The 16,410-nt window shown below is 49.2% G+C and overlaps 1 protein-coding gene across 1 annotated transcript in view; it reads left to right on the top strand.

Annotated features, from left to right (window-relative positions):
* Nucleotides 1–16,410, top strand: part of UFD1 (ubiquitin recognition factor in ER associated degradation 1) — a 32,145-nt gene that overhangs the window by 1,452 nt on the left and 14,283 nt on the right. The window contains exons 2-7 of the mRNA XM_021690839.1: nt 1,829–1,961; nt 2,341–2,373; nt 5,276–5,397; nt 9,090–9,220; nt 11,617–11,689; nt 16,268–16,336. Of these exons, the coding sequence (XP_021546514.1) occupies nt 1,829–1,961; nt 2,341–2,373; nt 5,276–5,397; nt 9,090–9,220; nt 11,617–11,689; nt 16,268–16,336 (561 nt within the window). The remainder of the gene's footprint in view (nt 1–1,828; nt 1,962–2,340; nt 2,374–5,275; nt 5,398–9,089; nt 9,221–11,616; nt 11,690–16,267; nt 16,337–16,410) is intronic.

The following is a 16,410-nucleotide window of genomic DNA, read 5'->3' as shown; positions in this document are numbered from 1 at the left end:
CAGGAAATATTTGTCCATTGTGAGATATTTTTTAAAACTTGTAAAAAATACATAAATTTATCATCTTAACCATTTTTAAGCGTAGATTCTGTAATGTTAAGTATATTCACATTGTTGTATATTGGATGTCCAGAATTTTTTCATCCTTTAAAACTGAAACTCTGTACCCATTAAACAATAATTCCCCCATTTCCCCTCACCTGTTCCCTGCAACCAACATGTTACTTTTTGTCTCTTTGAATTTGACAACTCTAGGGATCTCATATAAGTGAAATCAAATAGTATTTGTCTTTTTGTGATGGGCTTATTTCACTGAGCATAACGTCCTCAAGGTTCATCCACGTTGTAGGATGTGATAAGATTTTCCTCCCTTTTAAAGGCTGAATAATATTCCTTTGGGTAGACCACATTTTTTTCGCCTTTCATCTGTTGATGGACCCTTGGATTGTTTCCACCTCTTAGCTATTATGAATAGTGCTCTATGAACATTTGAACATCAGACAAATATCTTTTCAAGAGCCTGCTTTCAGTTCTTTTGGATATGTACCCTGTTGTGCAATTTTACATTGGAGGGGGGTAGGAGGGACATCATGGTAATTGCAATACTTTGAGAAGACTCCAGATTACTGTGTCACAAGTTTTCTAAGCCTCATGTTAAAAGCTGGGATATCACCTTTTTGGTGGCACCATGTCTTGAGTTTACTTATTAACATGATGGAGTACCACAGTGTAACATGAGAGCACCTTGGAGGGACACCAGTCCAAAACCTGGGCAAAGCAGGGAAGGTTCCTGGAACAAGGAAAGGATGGTCATGGGAGCCAGGGGAAGGAGTGCAAACACCTCGTGCCTGCTCTTCCTGCTGCTTGGAATGCCATTCCCTGTTTTTTGCTTGGCTCCCTCCTGGCATTCAAGTCTCTGCAGAGTCCCTTCCTGACCACGCATTTAAAATAGCAATCCCAGGTGCCTGGGTGGCTCATTTAGTTAAGCATCTGCCTTCAATTCAGGTCTGAGTCCCACATTGGGCTCCCTGCTCCACGGGGAGTCTGCTCCTCCCTGTCCCTCTGCCCCTCCCCTGGCTTGTGCTCTGCTCTCTCTCTCTCGCTTACTCTTCTCTCAAATCAGTAAATAAAATCTTAAAAAATAAATAAAACAGCATTCCCAGGAGTTCTCTGTCCCTTACCCTGTGTTGTCCTCAGCGCATTTATCAGCACCAGACATGCAGCTGTTTTTTCTTATTTGTTTCCCTTGTCTTGAATGTCAGCTCCTCCGAGGCAGATGTTGTACCTGTTACTGAGCAAACATCCTAGAGTGATGTTTTGCTAGTGCTTAGATCAGAGCCTAGCAGACAGTGGGCACTCAATAGTTTGTTTTTGTTTTTTTAATTAATGAGAAGAGGGAAAGTGTTCCAGTTGGAGGAACCAGGTGTGGCAGGTGTAGGAGATTGCAGGGCCATCAGTAATAAGTCTCTGAGGTATGTGTGAGGTCTGGCCTGGGTGCTTGGGTGAGGGGCGAGAGACTGAAAGAGGTTAATGACAGGCTTGACGTGGCCAACTGTGTATTTTAGTAAGATTGCACCGTCTAAAAGCAGTGGAATCTAGACAGGAGGGATGAGACTGGGCAGGGCCAAATGTGTAGAAACAGATCTGAGATTCCCCGGGCTCCCAGAAAGTGCTTCGGGCAGATTGCTCTGCTCTATCAGGATTTCGGTGCATCTTGTTCTTCCAGGACATTCAGCAGCATTAACTGCCCTGACTTGTTTGGGCTTTCAACGTGAAGAAATGGACCTTTGTTCTGTACTAACTCCAGCATTTCTTTCCTTCCTTGTAGTTCTCCTTCAACATGTTCGACCACCCAATTCCCCGGGTCTTCCAGAACCGCTTCTCCACGCAGTACCGCTGCTTCTCCGTGTCCATGCTCGCAGGGCCTAATGACAGGTCAGATGTGGAGAAAGGAGGGAAGAGTATGTGCTCGTTTTTATTTTGAATAGTAACCTTTCCTGCCCTCAGCCTGCAGTGCTTATAGTCTTCAGTAGCCCTTGTTTTGCATGTGTAACCAGAAGCTAGTTACAGTGAAAATCTTACTTGCCCTAGACTTGTTAAGGGGGTTTGGGGGTGGGAGGGAGAGTCCTAATTATGATTAGATTTATGGCTAATAGCCATTTGGTTCCCCACAATGAATTACAGCAAGTAAAATTCCTTATGAAAGATCATTATGAAATTCTGGCTACCTCACAAGTATCGTTTTGTATGTTTTAAAGATACGACAGAAACTAAACTTTGGCTTTTGTTCTGCCTTTTTAATTTTATTTTTTTAATGTTTCTTAAATATTCTTTCCATAGTAATTATGCCGCCCTCAGCCCTCGATCAACTCAGTAAGTATTTTCTCCATGACTAGGGAACTGAGGTCATTTAAGTATGGACATCAGAAACTTGGCACGTGCTCTTCAGTATGTTCGGACATAGGCAACCTTCATCATGTCTGGTTGGGAATTGTCCTTGGAGGATGTGTGCTGGACTGGAGGGCTGGCTGGGCCTGCAGATGCCCTGGTGAGGTGGTGGCTGGTGGTGGCCAGCTGTCCAGGCTGGGGCCAGCGAGTACTCAGCTCTAGGTCCCTCCCCTATGAAGGGGGTTCTGCTCTTCTGAATCCCCACCCCCAGCACACATATACACCTTATTCAGATCCCATCAGGACTAAAGGAAAGTTCGAGCACCAATGCTTTTCACCCTGCTGGGGCATCACTCTGATGCTACTGGCTGGGTTCACTAGGTTTTCTCCTAAAGGAGGCAGTGGACTCCAAGGAGGATGATATGTAGTAGGCTTCTCATCTCTTCCCCAAACATGTTTCCTCAGCTCCAGGCCCTGTCTGCCCCATTGCATTGAAAAGCACATCAAAAACTGAGCTGTTGTCTTCTGCCCCAGAAGCTGCCTCTCTCATCAGGTCCTTTCTCTTATAGCAGGAGCCATGGGTTGTGAGAGCAGCCGTACTTCCTCTTTCCTCAAGCCTTTATCCCATGAGAACAGCCCATGGAGACCTCATGCCCCCAGCCACAGGCACAATCAGTTCCTTTCGAGATTCAGTGGTGTTTCTGGTGTGAGTTCCTCCTATCTGAGGCAGGAGACGTGGCGGCCACTGGAGGGCGGGTCCACACTCAGTGTCTGGTACATGTTGGGCAGCACCATAGGGAAGGGGCGTGGGTCTGGTATCATTCCAGCTTGGGCTTTGCACCTGGCCTGGCCTGGCTATAGACTAGTGACTTGGCCTCTGAACTTCAGTGTCCTCATCTTTAAACAGGGAAACACAGCACCCATCCATCAAAGCTGCTATGTGGCAGGAGTACCTCCTCCTAGATGGTGCCCTGTGGTATGTATGTAAATAGCCCAAGCCCATGTGACACCAGTCAAGGCAGGAGGTGGCCTTCAGCCAGCAGGGCTAAACCAGTGCCAGCAGCAGCAGTGGCCACACCCGGTAGAGGCCTGCAATTCTAGCCTCTGCACAGCCAGTGGGTTAACAGACCCATGGGGTTCATAGCCCCATCATAGAGGAGGAGACAAGCCCCCCCCCCCCCCGTCCAAGAGAGCCTGCCTTTCCATTTGAGCTGACCCAGGCACTGAGTGCCAGGTGTGACCCTTGGTACGGGTGTCTGAGAAGAGACTCGGATTGGGACAGGGGGCTTAGATCACAGTGTTCAAATCTTTTAAGTCATGGAAGAAACTTTGTCCAAATGAAATCTTACAGAGAGTCTTAATTTATAAAAGGGTCACTGCTCAGTTTGGAGGAGGTGAGATGGTGCAGAGGGCTCAGGAGCCCCGAGACTCTTCTCTAAATCCGAAAATGCAGTGTGAAAACCACCAGACTGAGGAGCACAGGGTTTCTTCCAGCCACAAGAATCTTGGATCCTTGGCTGGAGCCTGATCTGCTTTACCCTGACTGACCACTGTTCTGCCTCACGACTTCACAGCTGAGAGATGTGCTGGGGACAGAGGGCCTGGCCTCCAGCAGCCAAGTCACCCTTGGCAATGGGGCGAGAACACCCATACCCACTGCTGTCACTTCTGCAGGCTCTTCTCCCCCATTTGTGGCTTCCTGCCCAAGCTTCTTATTGATCTGCATCATCATAATTTCCAGGAAGATCCCAGGTGGAGTCTGCCATACCTCCTGCCACTGAATGGAGCTTTTGTGGCCATGTCTGCTTAAGCCGACAGGCTAAAGTGAGCTTTGGTGGTTAAGCCTCAGACCTGGGCTGGCAGCCTGGGTTGAATCCCAGCATCCGTCACTCCTGGGCTTTGTGATCCTGGGCTTCTCACTGACTGGGCATGTTAGTTCCCCGTAGATAAAAGTAGTAATGATAGTCCTTGCCTCACTGGTCTGGAAAGAGTAAGCGAGAGCCTGGAAAATGGCAAACACTTACTTGTCACTGCATCAGTCTGTCCCAGACCCATCCCCCAGGTCCCTGACTCTCTTGGGTCTCCTGCTTCACACTGCCTGCACCTCCCGCCCTCCCGGGTCAGCCTGCCAGTAGTCCTGTTTGCCTGCTTCTGGCTGTCCATGCCGCCTGCTCTCAGGACCACTAGAGTGAGGGGGCGTACTGTGTCATGACCTTGCTGAGAGCCCACATTGCTGAATGCTCCCACCCAGCATAGTGTCTGGCCCAGCCTCCCTCTCCTCCTGACCACACTCTCACCCTTTCCCTGTGCCCCCAGTTTCACCTGATGGCCAGCCATTCCCAAACTGGCTGAGCTCCCCTTCCTTCCATGCCTTTGTTCAGGCTGCTTCCTCTCTGGCCTTCCCTTCCTGGCTGGCCTGCCCAGGACTGGCATGAACGACTACAGGAATGCTGCCTCCCCCATACCACCCTTCCCACAGCACTGCAACATCTCAGTGCACGTGTTTCTTTTTTCCCCACCTTTCTAACTAGAAACCTTTGCAGGCAGGGATTTTGTCCAGCATGTGGTTGGCAATTAATTATTTATGAATAAATGAATTAACATACAACCTTTTAAAACTGGGATTTCAGAGAGCCTCAAGTGTAAGCCAGTACTGGTCCCTGGGTCACCAAACATTCCTGAGCTCTGGGCCAAGTGATATGCATGGGGGGCGCATGGGCAGGCACCCAGGGGCCGAAGCACCTCGTGGGTCTGAGGGCCTGCTCTGAGGAGCGGGGCTGTGTGGAGTCATGATGGGCACCCAGGGAGGCTGATTTTCAGAGGAGCGCATTTGGGGAATAGAACTTCTCCCTCACAGAAGCTGTGCCTCAGCCTCTCCCCTTTTTAGGCCGACTCAACATTACGTACCCCATGCTGTTCAAACTGACCAACAAGAACTCGGACCGCATGACGCACTGCGGTGTGCTGGAGTTTGTGGCTGATGAGGGCATCTGCTACCTCCCACACTGGGTGAGTGGGGCCGCGCCGGTCTTGGAGAGTCTGTGGGCCTGTCTCAGATTTGGGGCCCCATAGAAGGGCAGCCCTCAGCGTGTGTCATGGCTACAAGGATGGGATTCGGAACAAGGCTGTGTGTGCTCGGACGGGTGGCCTTTTCTTTGACAGTCGATCACGCGGTAGCCCAGAAACCACAGCCATGCTATTTACCTGCCATCTCCTGGGTAAGGCTTTTGTAAAAATAATAAAGCAGGAGTATTTTTGAAGTGGTCTGAGTACAGGATTTTAGGTTTTAATACATCTGCTCCCCACTTTTACTAATTTCTCCCAGTTCTGTCACGTGTGTGTGTGCGTGCGAGGGCGCTTAGATGCTTGTCTAGTATGACAGGCACCCCGCGGCAGGCATCCACACACTCCCAGTGGTCCTGGGCAGGGATCTCGATCTAGGCCAGTAGACGAGCCCTCAGGTACTAGAAGAGAGGCCAGCATCTGTTCCAGGCTGACTCGCCCTGAAGAAGCCTGGGAGCTCCGGGTGGGATGGAGCCTGCCAAGCAGCTAATGGAAGGCACCTGCTCACATACCCGCTGGGGATGGGAAAGATCCTCAGGCTGGCTGCTGAGTCCTTCCAAAGCACATCACTTCCTTGCTATGGAAACAAAGCCTCTCTTTTTGCCTTCAGACTTTCTCTTGAGCCTGGGTCCTGAGTACTAGGCCCTTACTCTGGGCCAGCCTCTTCCCCCACCTCACGCATCTCACTCCTGCCTGGCCTCTCCTATGTTGTTTTCTAGCCTCAGTCCCCCAGGGAGCTCTTACTCGTGCCTCAAAGCCCAGACTCCACTTGCTTCCCTGCTCACTTGCCCTGCTCAGCACCTTATTGTCGTGTGGGTTTACAGGTGCCCCTCATGGGTCCAAGGCCTTGTCCTATTCATCAGATAGAGTGCTGTGGGTGGCTGAAGTGTTGGGCACTGACAACTTCCCAGGGCCATTCTGGATCCTCAGAGGCCCTCTGTGACTCTTACAAAGAGGTAAAAGAGGAGATAGTAACCCTGGGGAAAACCGTACCTCAAAGGTTCTCTCTCTAACCCACAGACATTAAGTTTGGGTGGCCCCTTGTCCAGGCTCTCAGACCATTTTGGATCAGAAAACTAGTTGGATCCCTTTTGCTGAGAAATAGCATATTCCCTGGGAAGCTTCTTTAGATAACGTGGACCTGCTTCTTTCTGGGCCGGTCTTCCAGCTCTTGACTAGCGTGGGTGGTTGCCTGGGGTTTCCCAGACGCTGCTGCAGAGCCGGCCTGAGGATCTTTTCCACCCCCAGCGGGTATGTGAGCAGGTGCCTTCCATTAGCTGCTTGGCAGGCTCCATCCCACCCGGAGCTCCCAGGCTTCTTCAGGGCGAGTCAGCCTGGAACAGATGCTGGCCTCTCTTCTAGTACCTGAGGGCTCGTCTACTGGCCTAGATCGAGATCCCTGCCCAGGACCACTGGGAGTGTGTGGATGCCTGCCCGCGGGGTGCCTGTCATACTACCTGTGCCCCATGGTGACCAAGGCCCTCCAGGGGCTTGTGCACACAAGGAGTGGACCAGACCTGGAGCAAGCCTCCTCCTTGCCCTCGGGCTCTTCCACCAGCCACTTCTCTCCCCAAGTCCTGTCTGAGCCTGAGCCTGCTGATTCAACCACAAGCAGGGGGCCTGGGATCCTGCCTTTCCTCCTCGAGCTGCCAGTGGCTGTGTCCTTCCTCTAGCCATCGGTTACCCTCCGTCTTCTCTGGCAGATTTCCCAAGGAAATCCCTAAGGGACTGTGAGCTTGGGCTGCAGCAGACTGACTGCCAGTCCTTAGAGCACTTTCCATGAAACCGTCCCTCTCCAGGGTCACTGAACGTCCCAGTTACCAAGTCCGTTGCCTTTCCATCCTACTCAGCCTGCCTGTAGCATTTGTCGGAGCGGCCACCCCAGCCTGGCGAGCACCCTTCAACGAGAGTGTGTGGGGACCTCAACAGGCTTGTCCGTGGGGCCCTGCTCACTCTCCAGCCTTGCTCATGACCTCTGCCCACCTTGGCCCTGGCCTTCCTTCCTTTTACATGCATCTTGTCCTTGGGCTTTTAGAGTCACCTCCTAACTACCCCTGTGGAGCCTCTGTGGTCAGCAGCACTGTTCAATAGTGTCACCCGGGGGAAGTGTTCTTGAAGGGATGTGCCTGGGACCAGCTTCAGGGCAGCCCAGTGTGGGATGGGGCCAGGGAGTGGGGCGGTGACTGAGGAGTAGAGGTCAGCTGTGACCTGATCATGGTTGAAGCCAGGGGTGGGTGTATAGAGGCTCACTCGTGCAGTTCTCTCTGCCCTTTTTTTTTTAAGTTTTTGTTTGTTTGTTTTTAGTAATCTACCCCCAGCGTGGGGCTCGAACTTACAACCCCTAGATCCAGAGTCTCATGCCCTACCGACTGAGCCAGGTAGACACCCTCCCTGTTCTGTCTGCTTTTATGTTTGAAGTTCTCTTTAAGAAACTCTGGGGGGGTGGCGCCTGTGTGACTCAGTCGTTAAGCGTCAGCCTTCGGCTCGGGTCATGATCCCAGGTGCTGGGATCGAGCCCTGCATCGGGCTCCCTGCTACGCGGGAAGCCTGCTTCTCCCTCTCCTGCTCCCCCACTTGTGTTCCCTCTCTCGCTGTGTCTCTCTCTGTCAAATAAATAAAATCTTTAAAAAAAGAAACTCTTAAGGTGCGCCTGGGTGGCTCAGTCGGTTAGTTGGCTGACTCTTGGTTTCGGCTCAGGTCATGATCTCAGGGTCCTAGGATCAAGCCCCTCGTCAGGCTCCGCGCTCAGCACGCAGTCTGCTTGAGATTCTCTCTCCCTCTCCCTTTCCCCGCCCCCTGCTCACGCTCACATGAGCGCTCATGCTCGCTCTCTCAAATAAATCTTAAAACAACAACAACAACAACTCTAAAAATAAGAAAAGCAAAAAACCATTCCAAGGTGTGCAGGGTTTCTCATTTCTGGCCCACCCTCCTTGTCTCAGACCCCCGAGTGTCAGCCTTATTGTGGTGTCTTGACTTGCTGCACACCAGGTACTCACATGCCTATGTTCTTCTTTCTCCGCCTTGTTCCTCAGCCAGTGTCCACCATGCAGGGTGATTTCATAGAGGTGTGGGGTGTCTTGTCAGTTTTATATGACCCCCTGTAGCAGACCCCTGTGGGGACTTGTCACCACCCTGCGCCTTAGCTATAGGGCCATTCCATGTGAGGTGAGCCCACCTAGTGTCATTATCCTGCCTCCATTGCAGCCCTGTTTGCCCCAAGGCCTTGTAAGTTGGGTGTGGGACAGCTCAGAGGTATGGGGGAGGGGGTGAGCTTCCCTGGGGAAACACTGTGCCCCTAGGAGACCTGGCACTGCTGGCACCTCACACTTCCAGGTGACCCTCCCAGTGGACCATCTTTTCTCAGAGGCTGGCAGAGACACTCACATTGCCAGCTGCAGCCTCCCGGTAGCACCCCAAGGCTTTCCTTTCATGTCTTTGACTTGTTTGCTGGCATGCTTTTTCCTCCTTCCTGACATCAAATCACTTGGGGACCTCATCTCAGGTTCCTCTTCCAGGGACCCAAGGAAGAGGACATCTGAATATCAGACCTGGGCCTGCCAAGTGTGTGGTTAGATGGCGCTCAACGCTGGCCACTTAATTTCCAGGAGCCTCATGTAGCCTTCTTCTTCCTTTAGATGATGCAGAATTTGCTGTTGGAAGAAGGGGGCTTGGTTCAGGTGGAGAGTGTCAACCTTCAAGTGGCCACGTACTCCAAATTCCAGCCTCAGAGCCCTGACTTCCTGGACATCACCAACCCCAAAGCAGTGTATCCTTTTGAGATAAGAAGGGTTCTTTGGACAAAGGAGAGGTGTGCCGGTAGTCTATAAACTACCGAGCTCTTTGTTGAGCATGTGCCTACTTTGAGGACCACACATTGGTTTGTGATTGAAGTAGTGAATGGAGAAGAATGGCGTTTGGCCAGCACGTCCACCCCAGCGTGGCCCTGGACAAACACCCTGGGCACTCTATGGGACGCTTTTGGTTGCTCTCCAGGCACTTCCTTGAGGGCAAAATGGAACCCTTCCTCCAGGTGGACTGGGGCACCTGGCACAAAGCTCAGTGTGTTCTGGTGGAAGGAGGCTGGCTGGTCTCCCTCTGGACCCTACCCCAGTGGGCCCCTGGTGCCCCAGCTCAGCCATGAGCACTACTCAGCCTCACCTTTTACCCAGGGTTAGCGCTTTGCACTCCAAACCAGTGGGGAGCATTGACAGAGTACATTTTCTGTCAGCAAGAGCAAAGAAAAGATTTTAGGTTTTAGTCGGTTTTGATATGTTCTCTGAACGTAAGCCAGACGTGTGTTGATAATTTAAGGAGTAACTGGTGTGGGCAAGGAGAATGTTGTGTGTGGTCTGTGGTCTAGACCTCTGGCTTGGAGGCCCCAGCTTGGCTTGTTCAGATCATGTTACAGAGTGGTCACTCCACCGCCTGTTTTTAAAAGGCTTGAAAAAAACACAATTGAACAATACAGATAGGTAGACAGTTTAAAAACAAAACAAAAAAAACCCTGCTTCCACCCCCCTCTGGTTGCACACCCCTGTCCCCACCCCAAACCAGGGAGCAAGCTTGCTGCTGGCCATGTCCTGGATGTGGGTGGGCTGTGTTGAGTCTTTTGCTGACCATGTCTGTGGACAAGCCTGTTGAGTCCCCTATGACTGGGCCCTGGACACAGTGGGCGTCTGGGGAGCTGTGCTCATGGCTCTCATTGTTGGATGCTTTCCATCTTACAGGCAGGATGACATCCTCTGGCAAGATCTGCTTGCCCGGTGCCTCAGAGCTCTGCCTTGGAGGTGCTTGTCTGGCTGGCAGTGCCCAGGGGTGTCTGCCTCCATGACTGCAGCCCCTTCTGGTCTTTCTCTGGATTTTCATGTGTGTTGTGGTACAGACTTACCAGATTGTTTTCAGAGGCTGTTCCTATAGGCATGGTTAACTTTTTAGCCCACGGAGAAAGAGTGTCCCTTTTGTCAGCTGAGAGGCAGTCTGGTGCTCCCGAGTCTGGCTGACAGGATAGAGGCAGTCTTAGTAAAGCCAGACTCAGCACAGCAGGGAGAAGGGGGAGCACACAGGGCTGTGAGGCAGAAGCCGGCTCCACCCGCAGAGGCCGTGTGGGCTGGCTTTGACAGCTCAGCGCCTCTCGCCTTGAAGGGCCACTGGAGGAGTTAAGGGAGGGCACGCCAACAGCCGGGCATTTTATGCAAGGGGACAAAGACAGTATGCATAGAATACCCTTTTCACAAAGCTTTTCTCATCTCGGAAGGCTGTCTGAGTAAGACACAGAGTAAGAGTAAGAGAAGGGATCCTAGACAGGCTGAGTCTTGCACCCTCAGACTCTGAGAGCCTCACCTGCTATGCCGTGTCCTGTTGCTGGGTTCTGGAGCCACGTTGTATGTTTGACCGTTCTATTTAAAATAATTCTCTGAGTTGATGAGGATGATGTGGTCAAAATCTTCCATGTGATTAGGCGTTACTCCCTTGCCTGGGCATTTGGGTTATTCAGTTTTTAAGAAGTTATTATTTACTATTAGAAAAAAAGTTTACAGGTTCCTCTTTCCTTTTTAATTTTTATTTTTTTAGTTTTTCTTTTGAAACATACCCCTAAAGTTGGGTTACCACCCAAAAGATAGAAACAACAAAAGTGTCAAAGAGAACATCTTTGATTTTTAAGGGGGCCTATTTATCATTCACTCAGTCTTTTTTTCTTCTGTGCTTCCATGGGATTTTTAAGATCAACTTGTTCAGATGTAGTTTACATACAATAAAATGCACGGTTTGATGAGTTGGCAAATGTGAACACCCGTGTAACCAGAACATTTCCATCTTTCCAAAAGGTCCCTCTGTGGCCTTGCCTGCCCGTCCTCACCTGACCTCCAGCCCTAGGAGCCTCCCCGTGCCTCCCAGCCCTCAGAGAGCTTTCTTGAGGGAACACTTTGTGGCGGGTTCTTTCCCTCAGCGGCGTTTGCGAGATTCATCCATGCTATGAGTTTACCCTTCCATAATTATTGCTTAGTATCATCCCACTGTGTCAAAGTCGTGTGTTTTAGCACGAGCTTGGTACATGTCTGTCTGGTATACTTTATGACGGAGGTGATCTAAACCCCTCATGGAACTTGTTTCAGATTTAAGGTACCCATGTTGCCACGTTGCCTTGACAGTGTGTGTCTGCAGATTAGAAAACGCCTTGAGAAACTTTGCCTGTCTGACTACAGGGGATGTGATTGCCATCAACTACAATGAGAAGGTGAGCGTTTCCACCATGGGGCCAGCAGTGTGAGTGTCTCCATTCTGGGGTTTGAATGGGGGTTCTTTTTAGGCAGGGTATGCCTGGCTTTTATCATGATGGCTGCCTACTGTTTGCTTGCTTTTTTAAGTCTCCATGGATTCGTGTTTAGAGTCGTATAGTAATTCATTCAGCAACTCTGTGTGGAGAATTGATTGATTGCATTTACAGGTGCATGAGCTTAACATTATTAATCATATGCCTGTATCCCATGATGCCAAGGGTGCCAATTGTGCCTCTTTCGGGAAGCTCTCCACTGTACCTGTAATCTGAGCTAATCCCTTTACTGGTCTGTGGGGACACAGAAACAAAGCAGCCTGGGTCCTTATCCTTGTGATTCCCTTGGACAGGCCCTCGAGGAGCTGGCCCTACAACGTGCTCCAAGTGCTGTGGGGCACAGGGAGAGCAGAGCCTGGCTCTGCCGAGGGACGGTGTCGCCTGCGGTCACGTGCCCTCTCCTCATGGGAGCACATGTCCTCTTCCTCCTGTTTTCTTCAGCTCTGGTTTTCCCTTAGTAGCTCCTCTGGGACATGAGTCTTTCGGGTCTGAACGCCATATATGTTCATCTGTGATTCAATGCTTGCCCAGCTGTCTGGATCTAGACAGTTTAGCCGTAAGCTAACGTCATCTCTCACCCTCCCATTTCTCATTTATGTCCTGTTTAAGTGACACAAAATTCAAGACATTATCCACGTCCCCGTTATCTGTGGCAAGAAGCTGAGGAAAGATGTCATAGATGGCAAGCCGGCTGATAACCCATCCTGCCACAGGCATGGAGCACAGCCATGTGGATAGCCTCACCCACTGTGACAGTGGATGGTGACCCTCGTGGAGCTGCCGCTAGAGCAGACCTCCTGGTGCTCAGGAGTGACCACAGCCCCTGCCCGCCTTTCCCTGAGCCAGCTCCCTGCTCCTTCACACACTCTCCCATCCCATCGGGGACTCGGGCGCTCACAACTGAGAAGAGGTGCCTGTGGTTCAGCCAGTTGCTCCTTCCATGTCAATGTAGGGATCCAGTGTGTTCTTTGAGTTTCCTTCTGTTTGAGGCATCTGTTGCTGAGAATCCTTATTTGTCATTCTGTGGGTTTTGAATCACACTTTTATATTTTCTCCTCAACTAAGAAGTAATCTTGTTCCCTTTAGCTTTGTGGGGGACATTTTAGGTACTGTCTACCTTACCTGAATACTTGAGACTTTCATAATTAATTATGGGCCGCCTTAATGTTAGTGTTCTTAATATTAAGTGAGTAATGCTAAATACATTCCAAATTGATGATAAAAGATAATATTGAAATTTTTGCACTGAAAGGGAAGGTGAGTTACATAGAATTGAAATGCTTGGACTTCTGCTTCTGGAAGTATGGAAGGCTGGGTACTCTAAAGGGCCCTTCTCATAAAACCCGATTAATTTACGATAAAGTCTAGATTATGAATGCATTGTTGGTCTTGCTAAAAACATAGGAGGTTTTAAAGAATCTCTCACAGTGTTGTCCTGCGTGCAAATGACCATGTCAGTGCTTTAGTGGGAGATCTGAACTGGAGGCTTCCACATTAAAGTAAGACCCTTAAAGGAGCTTAAACAGATCCAGAGGTGGATGTTGTCCTCATCCCAGGAGAAGGAACCCAAATACTCTCTGGGAAAAGCAGCCCCAGTTTATTTAAGCACTCAGGACTGCTGTAGATGGAACAAGCAAACAAGAATTCATAATAAAACCACCAGACACCCAAGCAGAGACAAGAAAAGCAGACATAGACCCTTAAGGAAATCAGTATTGGCATTTTCGTTGGATTTTTTTTTTGGTTTGGTTTGGTTTTGTTTTCTTAAGATTTGATTTATTGAGAGAGAGCATGAGCTGGGTGGGGGTGGGGGCCGTGGAAGGGCAGAAGGAGAGGGGGAAGCAGACTCCCCCACTGAGCAGGGAGCCAGACTCAGGGCTCAATCCCAGGACCCTGAGATCATGACCTGAACCGAAGACAGACGCTTAACCAACTGAGCCACCCAGGGGCCCCAGTATTGGCATTTTCAGATACAAATATAAAGTAATTATGTATAAAATGTTCAAAAACATTTTTAAAATGGAATCATAAAATTTAGCAGTCAGCAAAAGACTACCAAAAATAACTAGGAAGATCTGAAAAACAGAGTTAAATAACAGCTGACAAAGAATTCATGAAATGAAAGCTAAATTTGGAGAAGTACTTTAGAAATCTACACAGAGAATCAAGTTCATGAGCACAGGGGAGACTAGGGTATTGGGGATCCTGAGAAAATCACACATGCTCGGTGAAAATGCCAGCAGGAGAGAGCAGAGGAGTGGTGATATTGTGAAGAGACAGTAAGTGAAATTGTTTTAGAGCTGGCCTTCAGCCCACAGTTACAGGGAGTATAGGGTATATCACACAGGGTGAGTTGCAGACAGCAAATTCCAGATACCGAGAGGTAAGCAGAGAGCAGGTACTTAGAAAGGGACGGCAGCCATTACAGCCCCAAATAGCAGAAAACAGTTGACCCTTGCAGAATATGGGGTTAGGGTCACCCAGCCCTGCACAGTGACAACTCCGTGTATAACGTCTCACTCTCCAAAACTTCACTATTGTCTACTGTTGACCGGGAGCCTTACCACGAACAGGAACAGCCGATGAACACACATAGTGATGTTATGTGTGTCATAAACTGGGCTGTTGCAGTAGAGTAAGCTGGAGAAAAGAAAATGTTACTAAGAGTCAACAAGCAAGAGAAAATAGACTGAAAACTCCCCATGTAAGTGGACCAGTGCAGTTCAAACCTGTGTTGTTCAAGGATCGAGTGTATCTTCAAAGGATGACAGGAACTGTCACCAAAGTCATCTTCATCTTTAGAGAATGCAATCAAAATACTTTCAGATTAGCAAAATCAGAGAGTTTATTTACCGAATGGAACTTTAAAAGCATGTGCTTCAGGAGTAAGCAGTATCCTAGAAGGAAAGACCAGCATGCCAAAAGGAACAGTGAACAAATAAACTAGCAAATACGAAGTAAATCTTGGTAAACATCGCCACATAAAGCGGTAATAGTATTTAACATGTAAGCCTGAAACGAGGACATCTCAAATATTGGAAAAGAAGAAGTCTAAAGAGTTGTTCACGGGGCGCCTGGGTGGCTCAGTCGTTAAGGGTCTGCCTTCGGCTCAGGTCATGGTCTCAGGGTCCTGGGATCGAGCCCCGCATTGGGCTCCCTGCTCCACAGGAAGCCTGCTTCTCCCTCTCCCATTCCCCCTGCTTGTGTTCCCTCTCTCGCTGTGTCTCTCTCAAATAAAGAAATAAAATCTTTTAAAAAAATAAAAAATAAAGAGTTGTTCAGAATGAAAGTGTTCTCTATTTGCAATCCAGGAAAATGTTCAATCAGTAAAAATAACTGGGAATTCTACGTACATGTTGAGTGTTTAAAGACAGTTTAAAATTACTGTTTTAGATGCAGTGTGACAATACAAAAAACTAAAAAAAAGTCACAGAAGTATTTCTTGTTACCACATGCAACATAGTCTAGTATTTCTGTTGTGCTCCTTCCGTGATTTTTCTTTCCCAGCTCTGGTTATGACACAGTTGGTTTTATGGCCCACTAATCAGTTGTGACCTGCAGTTTGAAAGCACGACTACAACAAAATGAGAACATGTGGCCCCAGCATTGACAGATATCATGGCAGTGTGGGTGGTGGTGTAGACGGGATGGCAAAACCAGTGGAGCCAGCCTGGATGTTGAGTGGAGAAACTGGGTTACATCCACACAGTGGCATGCATGCTTTGCTGCTTATCTTCTATAATGAGAAAACTTTAGAAAGCAGCCTGGGCACACGAAGCCCTCTCACTTTACTAATGTTTAGGCTTTTTTTCATGGTGGGACTCTCTGGACTATTCTTTACAAAAGCAAGACATACCCTAGGTAAAAAGAACCAAAAACAGTGCAGGAAAAAGCAGATTCCGCCACTTTTAGCTCTTATCCTTCTGGACTTTTCTATGTTTGTTACATACTTGAGATCATCTTGGAACACAGCAGTATAACTGACTTTTTAACTTATTTTCCTGTTGGCTGCATAGTATTCCCCTGGTGACTGTAATTTCTTTATATGTGGACAAATATCACTCGTTTAACCAATCTATCGGTGGATATTTTGAGCACGCACTATTATTAGCAATGTTGGAGAGAGCCTTCTCAGAATTTTCTCTTTGGGTGTTTAGCTAATTATTTACTTAGAATAAATTCCTAGAAGTGAACTTCCTGGGATAAAGGTTGTGTCTTTTGCAATTTGATGTATAACTACCCTGTCTGATTTGAACTGCTTATAGGGAACAGCCTCTGTTGAGTGCTGGGCAGGCATCAAAGCAGCCGAACCCCGCAAAAGGCAGCCCCCTTGTCACAGCAAGAGGCGCGGCTGGGGGACGGTGTCCTGGAGGTGAACAGTAGGTCTGCAGGAGCTAGGTGGGGAGCTGCAGTCACATGAGTGGTGACAGCCCCCGATGCTGCCACGAAACCATGCAGCTGATGTTTGTGGTTTTCCCACAGATCTATGAACTACGGGTGATGGAGACGAAGCCTGATAAGGCCGTGTCCATCATTGAGTGTGACATGAACGTGAGTACCTCTGCTGCTTACAGTGCGCTTGGGCCGGGGGGAGAGGGGCTGTTGATGACCCCTGCAAGCCATTG

The sequence above is a fragment of the Neomonachus schauinslandi genome, chromosome 14 (assembly GCF_002201575.2).
Source record: "Neomonachus schauinslandi chromosome 14, ASM220157v2, whole genome shotgun sequence".
In the NCBI taxonomy this organism is placed as follows: Eukaryota; Metazoa; Chordata; class Mammalia; order Carnivora; family Phocidae; genus Neomonachus; species Neomonachus schauinslandi.
The sequence above is the reverse complement of the archived record's forward strand: the minus strand, read 5'-3'. Positions and strand labels throughout refer to the sequence as shown.